The sequence below is a fragment of the Phocoena sinus genome, chromosome 2 (assembly GCF_008692025.1).
Source record: "Phocoena sinus isolate mPhoSin1 chromosome 2, mPhoSin1.pri, whole genome shotgun sequence".
In the NCBI taxonomy this organism is placed as follows: Eukaryota; Metazoa; Chordata; class Mammalia; order Artiodactyla; family Phocoenidae; genus Phocoena; species Phocoena sinus.
The window spans coordinates 58920358-58938605 of NC_045764.1; the positions used below are offsets into that span (position 1 = coordinate 58920358).

The 18248-nt window shown below is 37.5% G+C and overlaps 1 protein-coding gene across 3 annotated transcripts in view; it reads right to left on the reverse strand.

Annotated features, from left to right (window-relative positions):
• The window catches only part of NRG4 (neuregulin 4), a 132992-nt gene that overhangs the window by 65261 nt on the left and 49483 nt on the right, over nt 1–18248 (reverse strand). For all 3 annotated transcript variants that reach the window (XM_032623010.1, XM_032623009.1, XM_032623011.1), the window contains one exon: nt 17665–17758. In XM_032623010.1, the coding sequence (XP_032478901.1) occupies nt 17665–17758 (94 nt within the window). The remainder of the gene's footprint in view (nt 1–17664; nt 17759–18248) is intronic.

Genomic DNA, 18248 nt, shown 5'->3' on the forward strand with positions numbered 1-18248 from the left:
GGAATGAAAATGGTTTTACCACATATGCTATCACTTAGAAGCACCTGGCCTAATTAAAAATGAAATAAAACTAATGGGAGAAAAATAAAGCTGAAAGGATGGGGTTCCATTTTACAGGATTTGGTTATGTGCTTTGAATCAGACAGATATCATTGTATACGGTGCTGTCTCCCCCACAGTTAGAATGCATGGGTCTGGGAATCAAGAGGTGGAACTGATAGTGGCTTCACTCACTATTATACCTAATAACCCATTTGCTGAATTTTATTCTCACCTTACAATTTTGAACTTCATGCCTATGGAGTTCAGAGATGCTAGACCCAAAGAGGGTAACAATTCCATCAAGGAATACACAAATGGTCTACTGAATTGAAAGGTAAGACTTCCACATGGTCATTTTGGGCTCCACATGCAACTGAACCAAAAGGAAGAAGAGGGGGTTACTCTATTGGCTTCAGCAGTTGATCCCAACTATCAAGAGGAAATTGGGCTATTGGTATATAATGGGGAAAAGGAAGACTATACCTAGAACCCAGGGAATTCTCTGGGCTGCCTCTTAATACTCTGTCAATTCTCAATAGTGCAGGTTAATGGCAAATTACAGCAATCAAAAAATAGGCTGGAATATTGAGGACTCATATCCCTCAGGAAAGAAGGTTTGGGTTACTCCACTTGGTAAGAAATCTACTGATGCGATGGCTGAAGACAAGTGGAGTATGGAATGGGTAGTGGAGAAGGAAGCCACAGATATCACCTACGGTCTCATAACAAATTACTTACAAAAAAGATTGTAATATGTATCTTTTCTGCTTGTTATATGTATGTATTTATTTGGAGATATTAACCATTTTCTTTTCATTCTCCATCTTACCATTACTAGAGGTTAAACTTAGTGATTAGTCTTTATATTACAGTATATTCAGTTGCACTATGACTAAATCTGAGGAGTAATTAATAGTGCCAGCTATAAAAGCAATTACTGTTGGGACTGAATGCCTCTTAATTTGGGGAAAGTATGAGAATTTCTTGGTGTGTGGAAGTTCAAGTGAGTGTAAGATGTACATGTACATGTACATGTAAGAAGCTGGGTAACCAAAGGAGGGATATGCCAGTTATCAATTTACTGCCTCTCACCTCTAAATCTAGACTTTGTCCAAGCTTTGTGAAACTTGGGCTTGAAAGTATACTATTTCTCCTTTGCCAGATGGCATAATGTTAGGCCTTGTCAGTAGAGAGCACTGGAAGGACACCGTAAGAAGGGATTTTTTTTCTTGCTCCTATGGTGTGATGGCCAGTTGGAGTCTTCTGGTGGTATACCCAGTTATACACACCCTCCAGAAAGTTTCAACAGCACCCCAGCAGGTCTTGCTCACAAACTAGCAAGCAGCCTCCCAGTGAGACTCACCAGCAACCCAACGGGTGATTTCTGCTTAATAGCCTTGGCCTGAGAATTTCTCCACCATCTAATAGGCCATAGCCAAACTCTCTCCATCAAGATCTGAATCTCAGCATTGATGGAGCATCCCCCAAGTTTTTTCCTTTCTTGAGTACTCTCCCTCAGCTTAGAGGTAGTAGCTGCTCCCTGCATCTTCTAATCCTGTATTCTTTATAGAAATGCTTTTTACCAATTTGAATTTTTCATACTAAATTAGGGAATATCAAGAATGACTTTATGCCAATAAATTTAACTACTTAAATGAAATGGAATTATTCCTTGAAAGGCACAAACTACCAAAGATTACTCAAGAAGAAACAGATAACTTTAACTTTACATCTACTAAAAGCATTGAATTTATATTTAAAAATCTTCCCACAAGTAAAACTCTAGGTCCAGATGGCTTCATTTTTAAATTCAACCAAATATTTAAGAAAGAAATATTACAAAACCTACATAAACTCTTCCAGAAAACTGAAGAGATGGGAACAACTTTCCAACTCATTCTATGAGGCTAGCATTACCCTATAAAGAGTTCACAGTGTATAATTCCATTTACTATATAAAATTCTAGCCACTGCAAAATCAATCAATAGTGACAAGAAGCAAATCAGCATTTACTTGAGAACACAGGGATGGTAGGAAGAGATGAATTACAAAGGGCAATTAGGAAACTTTGAGATTATGGATATTTTCATTATCTTGATTATGCATGTGGTTTCACAGCTCCATACTTATGTCAAAACTCACACTGTACATTTTAAATATGCATTCTTTAAATATGCTTTAATACAGGTATAAAATATACCTTAAATATACCATATCAAGCTGTAAAAAATTAATATAATCTACTACATTAGTGAAATAAAAGAAGAAAATCATATGACCATTTTGATAGGCACAGAAAAAGCATTTAATGAAATATAAAACACATTTATGATAAAACTCTCAGCAAAGAATAGAAGGGAACTTCCTTAACCTGTTAAAAGATATTAACAAAAAACCTACAGTTGATATAATTAAAAATGAAATATTGAGCTTTCTTTCCTTGAGGTCAGAAACAAGACAAGGATGAGCGCTCTCACCACTTCTATTCAACAAATATACTACAGATTCTAGCCACTACAATACAGCAGGCAACAAAGTAAAAAAAGGTATAAAGATTTGATAGAAGTATAACTGCCATTTTCAAAGATGACAAGATTGCAGATTCTTTAGGACTATTTAGACACACAATTATCATAATTCATATGTGAATTCAGCAAGATCATTACACATAAAATCAGTATAAAAATAATTTTATTTCCATACACAAGCAGTTAGCATTTGGAAAATGATTTTTTAATGCCATTGAAAACGCCATCCAAAAACATTAAAATATCTATTTTTAAAAACTAATGAAATATATGCAAGATCATAACACCAAGACTAAAAAATAGATATTGCTGAAAGAAATTTAAGAAGACATAAAATCACAACATAGTAAAGAATTATACTCCAATAAAGATGTTATAAAAAAAAAGAAGACATAAAATCAAGGTATATAACATGTTCATGAATTGGAAGTCCTCAACTTTATTTGAGGCCAATTCTCATATTTGACCTAAAGATTCAATCCCAGTTAAAATCCTTGCAGGATTTTTTGGAAGTTGACAAGCTGCTTCCAAAATTTAAATTTAGACAAAATGGTAAACCAGACAGACTACTTTCTACACAGCAGCTGAAGCCCTGCTTTGAACAATCTCAATCATTAATTGGATTAGGTAATCTATGATTACTAGTGCCTCTAACCACTTGTCAGAATCTTATGTAAATCCACTCTAAAAGAAGATAACACCATCAAAAACCTTAAAATATCTCTACAGTTTTCACACAAAATGTCTGACACATTAAAAAATAACTACCTATGTAAGTACTTGAGACAATCTGATTAAAAACCAAATAGATGTTTTCCACAGAAACAAGAAAACTGATTCTAAAATTCGTATGGAATTTCAAGGGACCCTGCATAGACAAAACAATTGTGAAGAACAAAGTTAGACGACTAACACTTCCCAAGTTCAAAACTTACTACAAAGCTAAGTAATCAAAACAGTATGATAGGGCTTCCCTGGTGGCGCAGTGGTTGAGAGTCCGCCTGCCGATGCAGGGGACGCAGGTTCGTAACCCGGTCCGGGAAGATCCCACATGCCGTGGAGCGGCTGGGCCCACGCAAAAAAAAAACCAGTATGATACTGGCATAAGGACAAACATAGACCAATGGAATAGAATAGAGAGCCCCCAAATAAACCCTCACATATACGGTCATTCAACAAGCGTGCCAGGACCATTCAATGGGGTAAGAGCAGTCTTTTCAACAAATGGTGCTAGGAAAACTGGATAGTCATATGCAAAAGACCTTACCTTACACCATATATAAAAATTAACTAAAAATACAAAAAGCCCTAAACATAAGACCTAAAACTACATAAACTCTTAGAAGAAAACATAAGGCAAAATCTTCATGACATAGACTTGGCAAAGATTTATTGGAAGTGATACCAATAACACAGGCAACAAAAGGAAAAAACCCAACAAATTGGACTTGATCAAAATTAAAATATTTCATGCGTCAAATGACACTATCAACTGTGTAAAAGGCAATTCATAAGATGGGAGAAAATATTTGTAAATCACACATCTAGTAATGTGTTAATACCCAGAACGTACAGAGAACTAAAACTCAAAAACAACAAATAAAAAACAACCCAATTCAAAAATAGACAAAGGACTTAAATAGACATTTCTCCAAAGAAGATATACAAATGGCCAAGAAGCACATGAAAAGATTTCAACATGTCTAATCATTAGGGAAATGCAAATCAAAACCACAATGAGAGACGAGAGGAAGATGGCGGAAGAGTAAGACGCGGAGAAGACCTTCCTCCCCACAGATAACACCGGAAATACATCTACACGTGTAACAACTCCTACAGAACACCTACTGAACGCTGACAGAAGACCTCAGACCTCCCAAAAGGCAAGAAAGTCCCCACGTACCTGGGTAGGGCAAAGAAAAAAGAATAAACAGAGACAAAAGGATAGGGACGGGACCTGCACCAGTGGGAGGGAGCTGTGAAGGAGGAAAGGTTTCCTCACACTAGGAAGCCCCTTCGCGGGCGGAGACTGTGGGTGGTGGAGGGGGAAGCTTCGGCGCCGCGGAGGAGAGCACAGCAACAGGGGTGCGGGGGGCAAAACAGAGAGATTCCCACACAGAGGATCGGTGCCGACCGGCACTCACCAGCCCGAGAGGCTCGTCTGCTCGCCCGCCAGGGCGGGTGGGGGCTGGGAGCTGAGGCTCAGGCTTCGGTCAAACGCAGAGAGAGGACTGGGGTTGGCGGCGGCGTGAACACAGCCTGCAGGGGGTTAGTGCACCACGGCTAGCCGGGAGGGAGTCCGGTGCCGAAGAGGCAAGAGACTTTTTCTTCCCTCTTTGTTTCCTGGTGCGCGAGGAGAGAGGATTAAGAGTGTTGCTTAAAGGGGCTCCAGAGACGGGTGTGAGCCGCGTCTAAGAGCGCAGACCCCAGAGACGGGCATGAGACGCTAAGGCTGCTGCTGCTGCCACCAAGAAGCCTGTGTGTGAGAACAGGTCACTATCCACACCCCCCTTCCGGGGAGCCTGTGCAGCCCGCCACTGCCAGGGTCCCGGGATCCAGGGACAACTTCCCCGGGAGAACGCACGGCGCGCCTCAGGCTGGTGCAACGTCATGATGGCCTCTGCCGCCGCATGCTCACCCCGCACTTCGTACCCCTCCCTCCCCCCAGCCTGAGTGAGCCAGGGTTCCCGAAACAGCTGCTCCTTTAACCCCGTCCTGTCTGAGCGAAGAACAGACACCCTCCGGGCGACCTACATGACACGCAGAGGACGGGCCAAATCCAAAGCTGAGCCCCGGGAGCTGTGAGAACAAAGAAGAGAAAGAGAAATCTCTCCCAGCAGCCTCAGAAACAGTGGATTAAAGCTCCACAATCAACTTGATGTACGCTGCATCCGTGGAATACATGAAGAGACAACGAATCATCCCAAATTGAGGAGGTGGACTGTGAGAGCAAGATTTATTATTTTTTCCCCTTTTCCTCTTTTTGTGAGTGTGTATGTGTAGGCTTCTGTGTGAGATTTTGTCTGTATAGCTTTGCTTCCACCATTTGTCCTAGGGATCTATCCGTCCGTTTTTTTGTTTTGTTTTTTCTTTAAAAAATTTTTTTTCTTAATAATTATTTTTTATTTTAATAACTATTTTATTTTATCTTACTTCCTTTTATTTTATCTTCTTTCGTTCCTCCCTCCCTCCCTTCTTCCTTCCACCCTCTTTCTTTCCTTTTCTTTCTTCCTTCCTTCCTTCCTTCCTTCCTTTCTTTCTCTCTCTCTCTCTCTCTCCTTCCCTCCCTCCCTCCCTCCCTCTCTCTCTCTCTTTCTTTCTTCTTTTTCTCCCTTTTATTCTGAGCTGTGTGGATGAAAGGCTCTTGGTGCTGCAGCCAGGAGTCAGGACTGTGCCTCTGAGGTGGGAGAGCCAACTTCAGGACACTGGTCCACAAGAGACCTCCCAGCTCTACATAATATCAAACGGCAAAAATCTCCCAGAGATTTCCATCTCAACACCAGCACCCAACTTCACTCAGCAACCAGCAAGCTACAGTGCTGGACACCCTATGCCAAACAACTAGCAAGACAGGAACACGACCCCAACCATTAGCAGAGAGGCTGCCTAAAATCATAATAAGTCCATAGACACCCCAAAACACATCACCAGACGTGGACCTGCCCACCAGAAAGACAAGATCCAGCCTCAGCCACCAGAACACAGGCACTAGTCCCCTCCACCAGGAAGCCTACACAACCCACTGAACCAACATTAGCCACTGGGGACAGACACCAAAAACAATGGGAACTACGAACCTGTAGCCTGCAAAAAGGAGACCCCAAACACAGTAAGATAAGAAAAATGAGAAGACAGAAAAACACACAGCAGATGAAGGAGCAAGATTAAAAACCCACCAGACCTAACAAATGAAGAGGAAATAGGCAGTCTACCTGAAAAAGAATTCAGAGTAATGATAGTAAAGACAGTAAAGATGATCCAAAACCTTGGAAATAGAACAGAGAAAATGCAAGAAACACTTAACAAGGACCTAGAAGAACTAAAGATGAAACAAACAATGAAGAACAACACAATAAATGAAATTAAAAATACTCTACATAGGATCAATAGCAGAATTGCTACTGATCCAGGTCACTTAAGTGATGGGCATGAGACGCTAATGTCACTTAAGTGACCTGGAAGATAAAATAGTGGAAATAACTACTGCAGAGCAGAATAAAGAAAAAAGAATGAAAAGAACTGAGGACAGTCTCAGAGACATCTGGGACAACATTAAATGCACCAACATTCGAATTATAGGGGTTCCAGAAGAAGAAGAGAAAAAGAAAGGGACTGTGAAAATATTTGAAGAGATTATAGTTGAAAACTTCCCTAATACGGGAAAGGAAATAGTTAAGTCCAGGAAGCACAGAGAGTCCCATACAGGAGAAATACAAGGAGAAATACATCAAGACACATATTAAACTGTCAAAAATTAAATACAAAGAAAACATATTAAAAGCAGCAACGGAAAAACAACAAATAACACACAAGGGAATCCCCATAAGGTTAACAGCTGATCTCTCAGCAGAAACCCTACAAGCCAGAAGGGAGTGGCAGGACATACTGAAAGTGATGAAGGAGAAAAACCTGCAACCAAGATTACTCTACCCAGCAAGGATCTCATTCAGATTTGATGGAGAAATTAAAACATTTACAGACAAGCAAAAGCTGAAAGAGTTCAGCACCACCAAACCAGCTTTACAACAAATGCTAGAGGAACTTCTCTAGGCAAGAAACACAAGAGAAGGAAAAGACCTACAATAACGAACCCAAAACAAGAAAATGGGAATAGGAACATACATACATATGGATAATTACCTTAAATGTAAATGGACTAAATGCTCCCACCAAAAGACACAGATCAGCTGAATGGATACAAAAACAAGACCCATATAGATGATGTCTACAAGAGACCCACTTCAGACCTAGAGACACATACAGACTGAAAGTAAGAGGATGGAAAAAGATATTCCATGCAAATGGAAACCAAAAGAAAGCTGGAGTAGCAATTCTCATATCAGACAAAATAGACTTTAAAATAAAGACTATTATAAGAGACAAAGAAGGACACTACATAATGATCAACGGATCCATCAAAGAAGATATAACAATTGTAAATATTTATGCACCCAACATAGGAGCCCCTCAATACATAAGGCAAATACTAACAGCCATAAAAGGGGAAATCGACAGTAACACATTCATAGTAGGGGACTTTAACACCCCACTTTCACCAATGGACAGATCATCCAAAATGAAAATAAATAAGCAAACACAAGCTTTAAATGATACATTAAACAAGATGGACTTAAGTGATATTTATAGGACACTCCATCCAAAAACGACAGAATACACATTTTTCTCAAGTGCTCATGGAACATCCTCCAGGATAGATCATATCTTGGGTAACATATCAAACCTTGGTAAATTTAAGAAAATTGAAATTGTATCAAGTATCTTTTCCAACCACAACGCCATGAGACTAGATATCAATTACAGGAAAAGATCTGTAAAAAGTACAAACACATGGAGGCTAAACAATACACTACTTAATAACGAAGTGATCACAGAAGAAATCAAAGAGGAAATCAAAAAATACCTAGAAACAAATGACAATGGAGACACGATGACCCAAAACCTATGGGATGCAGCAAAAGCAGTTCTAAGAGGGAAGTTTATAGCAATACAAGCCCACCTTAAGAAACAGGAAATATCTCAAATAAACAACCTAACCTTGCACCTAAAGCAATTAGAGAAAGAAGAACCAAAAAACCCCATATTTAGCAGAAGGAAAGAAATCATAAAAATCAGATCAGAAAAAAATGAAAAAGAAATGAATGAAACAATAGCAAAGATCAATAAAACTACAAGCTGGTTCTTTGAGAAGATAAACAAAATTGATAAACCATTAGCCAGACTCATCAAGAAAAAAAGGGAGAAGACTCAATAGCATTAGAAATGAAAAAGGAGAAGTAACAACTGACACTGCAGAAATAAAAAAGATCATGAGAGATTACTAAAAGCAACTCTATGCCAATAAAATGGACAACCTGGAAGAAATGGACAAATTCTTAGAAATGCACAACCTGCCAAGACTGAATCAGGAAGAAATAGAAAATATGAACAGACCGATCACAAGCACTGAAATTCAAACTGTGATTAAAAATCTTCCAACAAACAAAAGCCCAGGACCAGATGGCTTCACAGGTGAATTCTATTAAACATTTAGAGAAGAGCTAACACCTATCCTTCTCAAACTCTTCCAAAATATAGCAGAGGGAGGAACACTCCCAAACTCATTCTACAAGGCCACCATCACCCTGATACCAAAACCAGACAAGGATGTCACAATAAAGAAAACTACAGGCCAATATCACTGATGAACATAGATGCAAAAATCCTCAACAAAATACTAGCAAACAGAATCCAACAGCACATTAAACGGATCATACACCATGATCAAGTGGGGTTTATTCCGGGAATGCAAGGATTCTTCAATTTATGCAAATCAATCAACATGATACACCATATTAACAAATTGAAGGAGAAAAACCATATGATCATCTCAATAGATGCAGAGAAAGCTTTTGACAAAATTCAACACCCATTTATGATAAAAACCCTCTAGAGTGTAGGCATAGAGGGAACTTTCCTCAACATAATAAAGGCCATATATGAAAAACCCACAGCCAACATCGTCCTCAATGGTGAAAAACTGAAAGCATTTCCACTAAGATCAGGAAGAAGACACGGTTGCCCACTCTCACCACTCTTACTCAACATAGTTTTGCAAGTCTTAGCCACAGCAATCAGAGAAGAAAAGGAAATAAAAGGAATCCAAATTGGAAAAGAAGAAGCAAAGCTGTCACTGTTTGCAGATGACATGATACTATACATAGAGAATCCTAAAGATGCTACCAGAAAACTAGTAGAGCTAATCAATGAATTTGGTAAAGTAGCAGGATACAAAATTAATGCACAGAAATCTCTGGCTTTCCTATACACTAATGATGAAAAATCTGAAAGTGAAATCAAGAAAATACTCCCATTTACCACTGCAACTAAAAGAATAAAATATCTGGAATAAACCTACCTAAGGAGACAAAAGATCTGTATGCAGAAAATTATAAGACATTGATGAAAGAAATTAAAGATGATACAAATAGATGGAGAGATATACCATGTTCTTGGATGGGAAGAATCAACATTGTGAAAATGACTCCAGTACCCAAAGCAATCTATAGATTCAATGCAATCCCTATCAAACTACCACTGGCATTTTTCACAGAACTAGAACAAAAAAATTTCACAATTTGTATGGAAACACAAAAGACCCCGAATAGCCAAGGAACCTTGAGAACGAAAACGGAGCAGGAGGATTCAGGCTCCCTGACTTCAGTCTATACTACAAAGCTACAGTAATCAAGACAGTATGGTACTGGCACAAAAACAGAAAGATAGATCAATGGAACAGGATAAAAAGCCCAGAGACAAACCCACGCACATATGGTCACCTTATCTTTGATAAAGGAGGCAGGAATGTACAGTGGAGAAAGGACAGCCTCTTCCATAAGTGGTGCTGGGAAAACAGGACAGGTACATGTAAAAGTATGAGATTAGATCACTCCCTAACACCATACACAAAAATAAGCGCAAAATGGATTAAAGACCTAAATGTAAGGCCAGAAACTATCAAAGTCTTAGAGGAAAACATAGGCAGAACATTCTATGACAGAAATCACAGCAAGATCCTTTTTGACCCACCTCCTAGAGAAATGGAAATAAAGACAAAAATAAACAAATGGGACCTACTGAAACTTCAAAGCTTTTGCACAGCAAAGGAAACCATAAACAAGACCAAAAGACAGCCCTCAGAATGGGAGAACATATTTGCAAATGAAGCAACTGACAAAGCATTAATCCCCAAAATTTATAAGCAGCTCATGCAGCTTAATAACAAAAAAACAACCCAATCCAAAAATGGGCAGAAGACCTAAATAGACATTTCTCCAAAGAAGATATACAGACTGCCAACAAACACATGAAAGAATGTTCAACATCACTAATCATTAGAGTAATGCAAATCAAAACTACAGTGAGATATCATCTCACACCAGTGAGAATGGCCATCATCAAAAAATCTAGAAACAATAAATGCTAGAGAGGGTGTGGAGAAAAGGGAACACTCTTGCACTGCTGGTGGGAATGTGAATTGGTACAGCCACTATGGAGAACAGTATGGAGGTTCCTTAAAAAACTACAAACAGAACTATCATATGACCCAGCAATCCCACTACTGGGCATATACCCTGAGAAAACCATAATTCAAAAAGAGGCATGTACCAAAATGTTCACTGCAGCTCTATTTACAATAGCCTGGAGATGGAAACAACCTAAGTGTCCATCAACGGATGAATGGATAAAGAAGATGCGGCAGATATAAACAATGGAATATTATTCAGCCATAAAAAGTAACGAAATTGAGCTATTTGTAATGAGGTGGATGGACCTAGAGTCTGTCATACAGAGTGAAGTAAGAAAGAGAAAGAGAAATACCATATGGTAACACATATATATGGAATTTAAGAAAAAAATGTCATGAAGAACCTAGGGTTAAGACAGGAATAAAGACACAGACCTACTAGAGAATGAACTTGAGGATATGGGGAAGGGGAAGGGTAAGCTGTGACAAAGCGAGAGAGTGGCATGGACATATATACGCTACCAAACATAAAATAGATAGCTAGTGGGAAGCAGCCGCATAGCACAGGAAGATCAGCTCGGTGCTCTGTGACCACCTAGAGGGGTGCGATAGGGAGGGTGGGAGGAAGGGAGACGCAAGAGGGAAGATATGGGAACATATGTATATGTATAACTGATTCACTTTGTTATAAAGCAGAAACTAACACACCATTGTAAAGCAGTTATACTCCAATAAAGATGTAAAAAAAAAAAAAAAACCCGCAATGAGGGCTTCCCTGGTGGCGCAGTGGTTAAGAATCCACCTACCAATGCAGGGGACATGGGTTTGAGCCCTGGTCTGGGAAGATCCCACATGCTGCGGATCAGCTAAGCCCATGTGCCACAGGTACTTAGGCTGTGCTCTAGAGCCCGCGAGCCACAACTACTGAGCCCGTCTGCTGCAACTACTGAGGCCCACGTGCCTAGAGCCCGTGCTCTGCAACAAGAGAAGCCACCACAATGAGAAGTCTGCACACTGCAACAAAGGGTAGCCCCCGCTTGCCACAACTAGAGACAGCTCGGGTGCAGCAACGAAGACCCAACGCAGCCAAAAATTAGAAAAATAAAATAAGCCACAATGAGATACCGCTTCACATCCATTAGGCTCTTATCAGAAAAACAGAAAATAACAAGTGTTCACAAAGATGTGGAGAAATTGGAACTTTTGTGCATTGCTAGTAGGAATGTAACACGGTGCAGCCACTGTAGAAAACAGCAAGGCAGTGCCTCAAAAATTAAACATAGAATTACCGTACAATCCCACTCCTGGTTATATACTCAAAAGAACTGAAGGCAGGGTCTTGAGGAGATATTTGTATACCCGTGTTCATAGCAGCATTATTCAGAATAGCCAAGAGGTTAAAAACAACCCAGATGTCCCACAATGGATGAGTGGATAAACAAAATATGTTACATACATACAATGGAATATCATTAATCTTTAAAAAGGAAGGAAATTCTACACTATGCTATAATGGAAGAACCCTGAAGTCATTATGCTAAGTAGAATAAGACAGACACACAAGCTAAGTATGGTTATGATTCCACTTATTTAAGGAACCTAGGATAGTCAAATTCATAGAGCTACAAATTCGAACAATGCTTACCAGCGCTGGAAAGAGGGCAAATGGGAGGTTATTGTTTAATGGGCACAAATTTCCATGTAGGATGATGAAAAAGTTCTGGAGATGGATAGTGGTGATGGCTGCATAACAATGTGAATGTACTTAATGTCACTGAACTATACACTTAAAAATGGTCATAATGGTAAGTTTTATGTTATCTATCTTTTACTACAATAAAAAATAATTCAAACAATACTAGAATTCACCTAAACCTTTAAATTAAGTGTTATGGTGAATAAGAATCATACTTTCATAAAGTAAAATTCACAACTTCAGTTAATAAACAGTATGTAAAATATATTTATACTGCCATTTATACTGCCTCCTTTTCGTTTTTATATGAAATATACTGAAAACCATAAAAAAGGTGTAAAAAAACCCACCCATAATCACTGCATAAAAATTATATACTGATCTTGTAAGGCTAATATAACACAGTACATTTTACTAAACAATTTAAAATTTGAGTTTTTTGTAATTACTTGCAGCAATACATAGGTATAATTTGTTCCTTTCCTTCCTTCATTTTACTTATTTATTCATTTATGTATTTTGCTAGGCACAAAAAGCAGTAAGATGGCAAATCTCTGCCCTCAAGGCATTCATAATTTTGAGGAAGGCAGTAAATAAACAGTTAAAATATTAATCAGTGGCATAATAAAGGTATGCATGAAATGCACAAGGTATTATGGGGTACAAAAGAAAGAGCCCATGAAACTGCCTGGTTAAGACAAAGAAGGCTCCACAGAAGAAGTGATAAATTAGCTCTCTTCAAAGACAAGGGAGGAAAGGCATTTCAGGCAGGCGAACTGACATACGTCAAAGCATGGAATCAGGCTTAGCATGTTTGGGAACCTGCACATTGTTCAGGATGTTTAGAACTCAAAGTATGTATGAAGAAGTTATGGGAGAGGATGCCAACAGAACAGACCAATATGATGAAAAGCTTTGAATGCCAGGCTAAGAAATTTGGAGATACACTCTATCTTTTGAAATATTTTGTGAACAGAAAAGACAAAGACAACTACAGCAGTATTGTAAATGAGACTAGGATAGAAGAAAGAAGGCTACTGCAATACCTCAGGAGAGAAACAATACTAAGGAAAAAGCAAAGAGATACAGAAGTAAGGATAAATTCCATTTAATCCAGGACTTTGTAAATAATTAGATGTTGGTACAAATGAACTTATTTACAAAACAGAAATGGAGTCACAGATGTAGAAAACAATCTTATGGTTACCAGGAGGGAAAGAGGAGGAGGGATAAATTGGGAGATTGGGATTGACATATACACACTACTATACATAAAACAGATAACTAATAAGGACTTACGGTATAACACAGGGAACTCTACTAAATACTATAAGTGGATATATGTGTATGTATAACTGATTCACTGTGCTGTACAGCAGAAAGTAAGACAACATTGTAAATCAATTATACTCCAATTAAAAAAAAATACTGAGCCACTGAATCAAAAAAATAATAATAGACATGACTCCAAACACATGCACACACACACACACCTGAAGCACAAGTTTCACAAATAATACTTACACTCATTATGCACTATTTATTCCAATATTTTTTCTATTCTTTTCATTAAAAAAAGACAGACACAACTAAATTAATTTCAAGACATGCCAATGAAAATAAATAGAATGTAAGGTGGAAAAATAAAAATCATTTCAATAAAGACAGAAAAGGTAAAGTTCAACTAACTGTATGTGTTTACAGACACACATTGAAAAATTGGAAGAGAAAAGTGTATTAGTCAAATACTGAAAAATGAAAGCTAGTACAGCTATCTTAATGTCAGATAAATAGATTTTAAGGCAAAAAACATTAGAGATAAAGGTCACTATATCATGATAAAAAGGGATACTTCACCAGAAGACATAACCATTCTAAATTAATATAGCCTTAATAACATTGCCTCAAAATATTTTCAGCAAAAATTAACAGAAATTGTGATATTAAAGATCCAAAAACAGTGAGAAATTTTGACATAACTCTTCAGTTATTGATAAATCAAGAAGATTGAAAATTAGTAAGGATATGTAAGATTTGAACAGCACATTAATAAGAAGCTTGATCCTAGGTACATATATAAAACCCTACATCTGTCAATTAAAGAATATACATTCTTCTCTAGGAGACACAGACCATTTAAAATACTGTACATGAACCAGGCTCCAGAGCAAATCTCAACAAACACTAACGAACTGATGTCACGTATTCCTCAACTTTAAAATATTAGCTTAAAAAAAAAAATCACTGTGCTAAATCACCAAATAAAGAAAGTAGGTAAGAAAAATGAGAGGAGGTTGGTTTGAAAGAAAGTCCAAAGAGGCTCTAGAAAGCTCTCTCTTCCTGCCATGTATGGCATAATCTTCCATATTTTTGCATGTGTTTTTTACAACGCTTTAAAAAGCAAGAAAAATACTCTTAGCTTGAGGGTCATACAAAAACGATCTGGCCTGTGGTTTGTAATTTGCTTACATCTAGAAGAAGGTACTCCTCATTCTGTCATATGTTGTCTCTGCAGTCTGATAGCTGGCTCCTTACTAGCTCTTCCAGAAAATAAATCTGCCAGTCAAAAGTTCTACCCAGGTACATCTGCAAACCAGGAAGCAGGCACTCACCAGAACCCAACCAGGCTGGCACCTTAATCTCAGACTTCTGGCCTTTAGAACTGTGAGATAAATTTCTGTTGTTTAAAAGCCACCCAGTCTATGATATTTTGCTATAGTAGCCTGAACGAAGACCCTAGATTTCTTCCCATTACAATGATTCTCCAAATTTCAGTACTCTGAACTCTTTCTTTCAACTTATTCACTGCAGCATAACAGACATTTATTTAGTATACAGACAAGTATTAAGTACACAGCTTAAGAGAACACATACTCTGACTACCATGCAATTAAATTAGATATAAATCTTAAAGGATAACCAAAAAAAGAAAAACCCCATACGTTAAAGAAGAAATCATGATGGAAAAAATTTTAAACTCAGTACTGAACAACAGGCTATAAAATTTGTAGGAAGGAGTTAAAATGTATTTGGAAATTTTTAACATTAAATACTGTCTGTTAAAAAGAAGGCTAAAGATCAATGAACTGAAGACCAAAGTTAAGGACTCACAATGCCTGACTTCACTTATTATAAAGCTACAGTTATTGAGACTATTTGTTATTGGTAAAAGACAGAAATACAGATCAGTGATTTAGAATAGCCCAGAAGTAGACCCACACATATATAGTCAATTAATTTTTGACAAAGATGCAAAGGCAATTCAACGGAGAAAGGATAGCCTTTTCACCCATATAGCTACACCAGGATCAAGATACAAAATGTTACTATTTTTTAATTATTAAATTTATTTTTTCTGGTAAGCATTTTGGTTTTGTTCTATGAATGCCACATGCCATATCCCCTTATAAAGAATCCAGAATGAATATATCATAAGATTAAGTGAACCCTGGGAGTTGTACTCAAAGGCCATTTCTTTAATTTTTTCCTAGTTGTATGACTTTTGGCAGTCAGTTAATTTTTCATTTTCCCTTTATTTTTCTATTTCCTTAGGTCTCCTCTCCCCCTTTTCTCTAAGGTTTTTCTGAGAATGAAACATGAAAATGTAAATAAAGAATATGGTCAGTAAAGAAATTTGGGGGGATAATGGAAATGTTCTGTATTTTGTGGTGGTGGTGGTTTCACAGGTATAAACATTTGTCAAAATTCATCAATTATGCACTTAAAATGAACGTAGGGACTTCCCTGGTGGCGCAGTGGTTAAGAATCCGCCTGCCAATGCAGGGGACATGGGTTCGAGCCCTGGTCCAGGAAGATCCCACATGCCGCAGAGCAACTAAGCCCGTCTGCCGCAACTACTGAGCCTGTGCTCTAGAGCCCGCGAGCCACAACTACTGAGCCCACGAGCCACAACTACTGAAGCCCGTGCGCCTAGAGCCAGTGCTCTGCAACAAGAGAAGCCACTGCAATGAGAAGCCCATGCACAGCAACGAAGAGTAGCCCCCGCTTGCCAGAACTAGAGACAGCCAGTGCATAGCAACAAAGACCCAATGCAGCCATAAATAAATAAATAAAAATGAATATAGTTTGTCATACATAAATTATATCTCAGTAAATGGATTTAAAAATGTAAAATAATGTAGAAGCTCCTGGTGGGTGAGAAATAATTGCTAATTTGTTCCTTTATCTCCTTCCTTTTTTACCTGAGAGGAAAAAATGCCTATTTTTAAAAACAGTCACTCACTATTCCCTCCATGAAAACTTCTAAAAACATCCTGAGATAATTATAAGGTTATTTCTCTGCCTCTCCTCCTCCACACTAAATCCCAGTATCTTTCACTTTTCTTGTGAATTTTACTTTCCTATCCTTTAGTAAGATCTTAAATCTAGATTCTATACCTCTCACATTTCAGTTAAGTAACAAAAACAGAGTAATTGATGCACATGCTACAAAGTATCTTTAGATTTTAGCTCTGCTAAAATCTGTGGACATTATTGGTAGTGCTATGTTTTTCATTCACATATTAAAAGAGGTTTATTATAACCCCCTTAAATCCTGTTCAACCAAACTCACACGAAGCCAGCTACACAAGTACTATTTTCAAGTCTTTTATTGATCACTGGCTATAATGATACTCCCAAAGTGAATAATATTATTTTAAAACAATAATGGCTAAGATACCCTTCTTTTTAAAATTTACTGCTACCATTAGAAAAACTTAACTCTTCATTTTCTTTTTAATATATCAAATGAAGTTTTGGTACCAACACAGTTATCATGTATTCTAAATCAAAGCAAAATATCTCATGTTGCTTTTCTTACATTAGTGAATTCTATAGCTGTTTTGACAGTAATAAGTATAGACTGTCTTCCCTAAATTGCTAAAATCATAGAGTTCACTAAAATGGATTAAAAAATCTGAATAGGCTTGAAGCTACCACTACCAATTTTCAAAGTAAACACTTTTGAGATTGTGATTTGCCACTTTGCTTTGTTTTTATTTTAAAACCATAATTTTGTTCTACATAAATATGAAGATTGTTCCTCACACTTTTTCATCTTATACCCTTTGTTCAATATTTATCACTTCTCAAAGAAGTTAGTAGATGATAAAAAATAAAATCACCCTCTCCCTCAGTCCATTTCACTCACCTACAAAATGGGCTGGGAATAGTAGGTATCACATAACAAATCCCTCCATTCAGGCAAAATGACCTATGACTGGGACCACAGGGCTCTTCATGATCTAAAACATATACATAAATAAAACAGAGAAAAACAAATTATAGTTTTTCTAATAAAATAAGGAAAAGGACCAAGTATCTTATACTGAAGTAGTAATTCTAAAAATTAGAATGAAGAATTGTTTCTTAAAATGAAGGACTTAATCTTATTCCTTATTTGATAAGCAGGGACTTCTATCCCTTTGAGGAAAAAAATTAATCTGTCTTGAAGATATGGTCATTAATTATGATGGAGTTAAAAGCTATATTACAGAAATAGGGAATCTCTATAATAGATTAAAAGGAGGACATTATGATCTTAAAATAAATAGTGGCTTTTCTTATTTAGTACATAGATTCGGGAGCTTTGCTTAGAGTTTTTCTGTCCCAAGTGTATATTTAGATTCCTATCTTTCCTTTAAGGTCTCAAATACATTAAAGTCTGAAATTGTTGTGGGAAAAAAATTAGATTATTAAATAAATTCTGATGTCCAAAATCATCTTTAAATATTT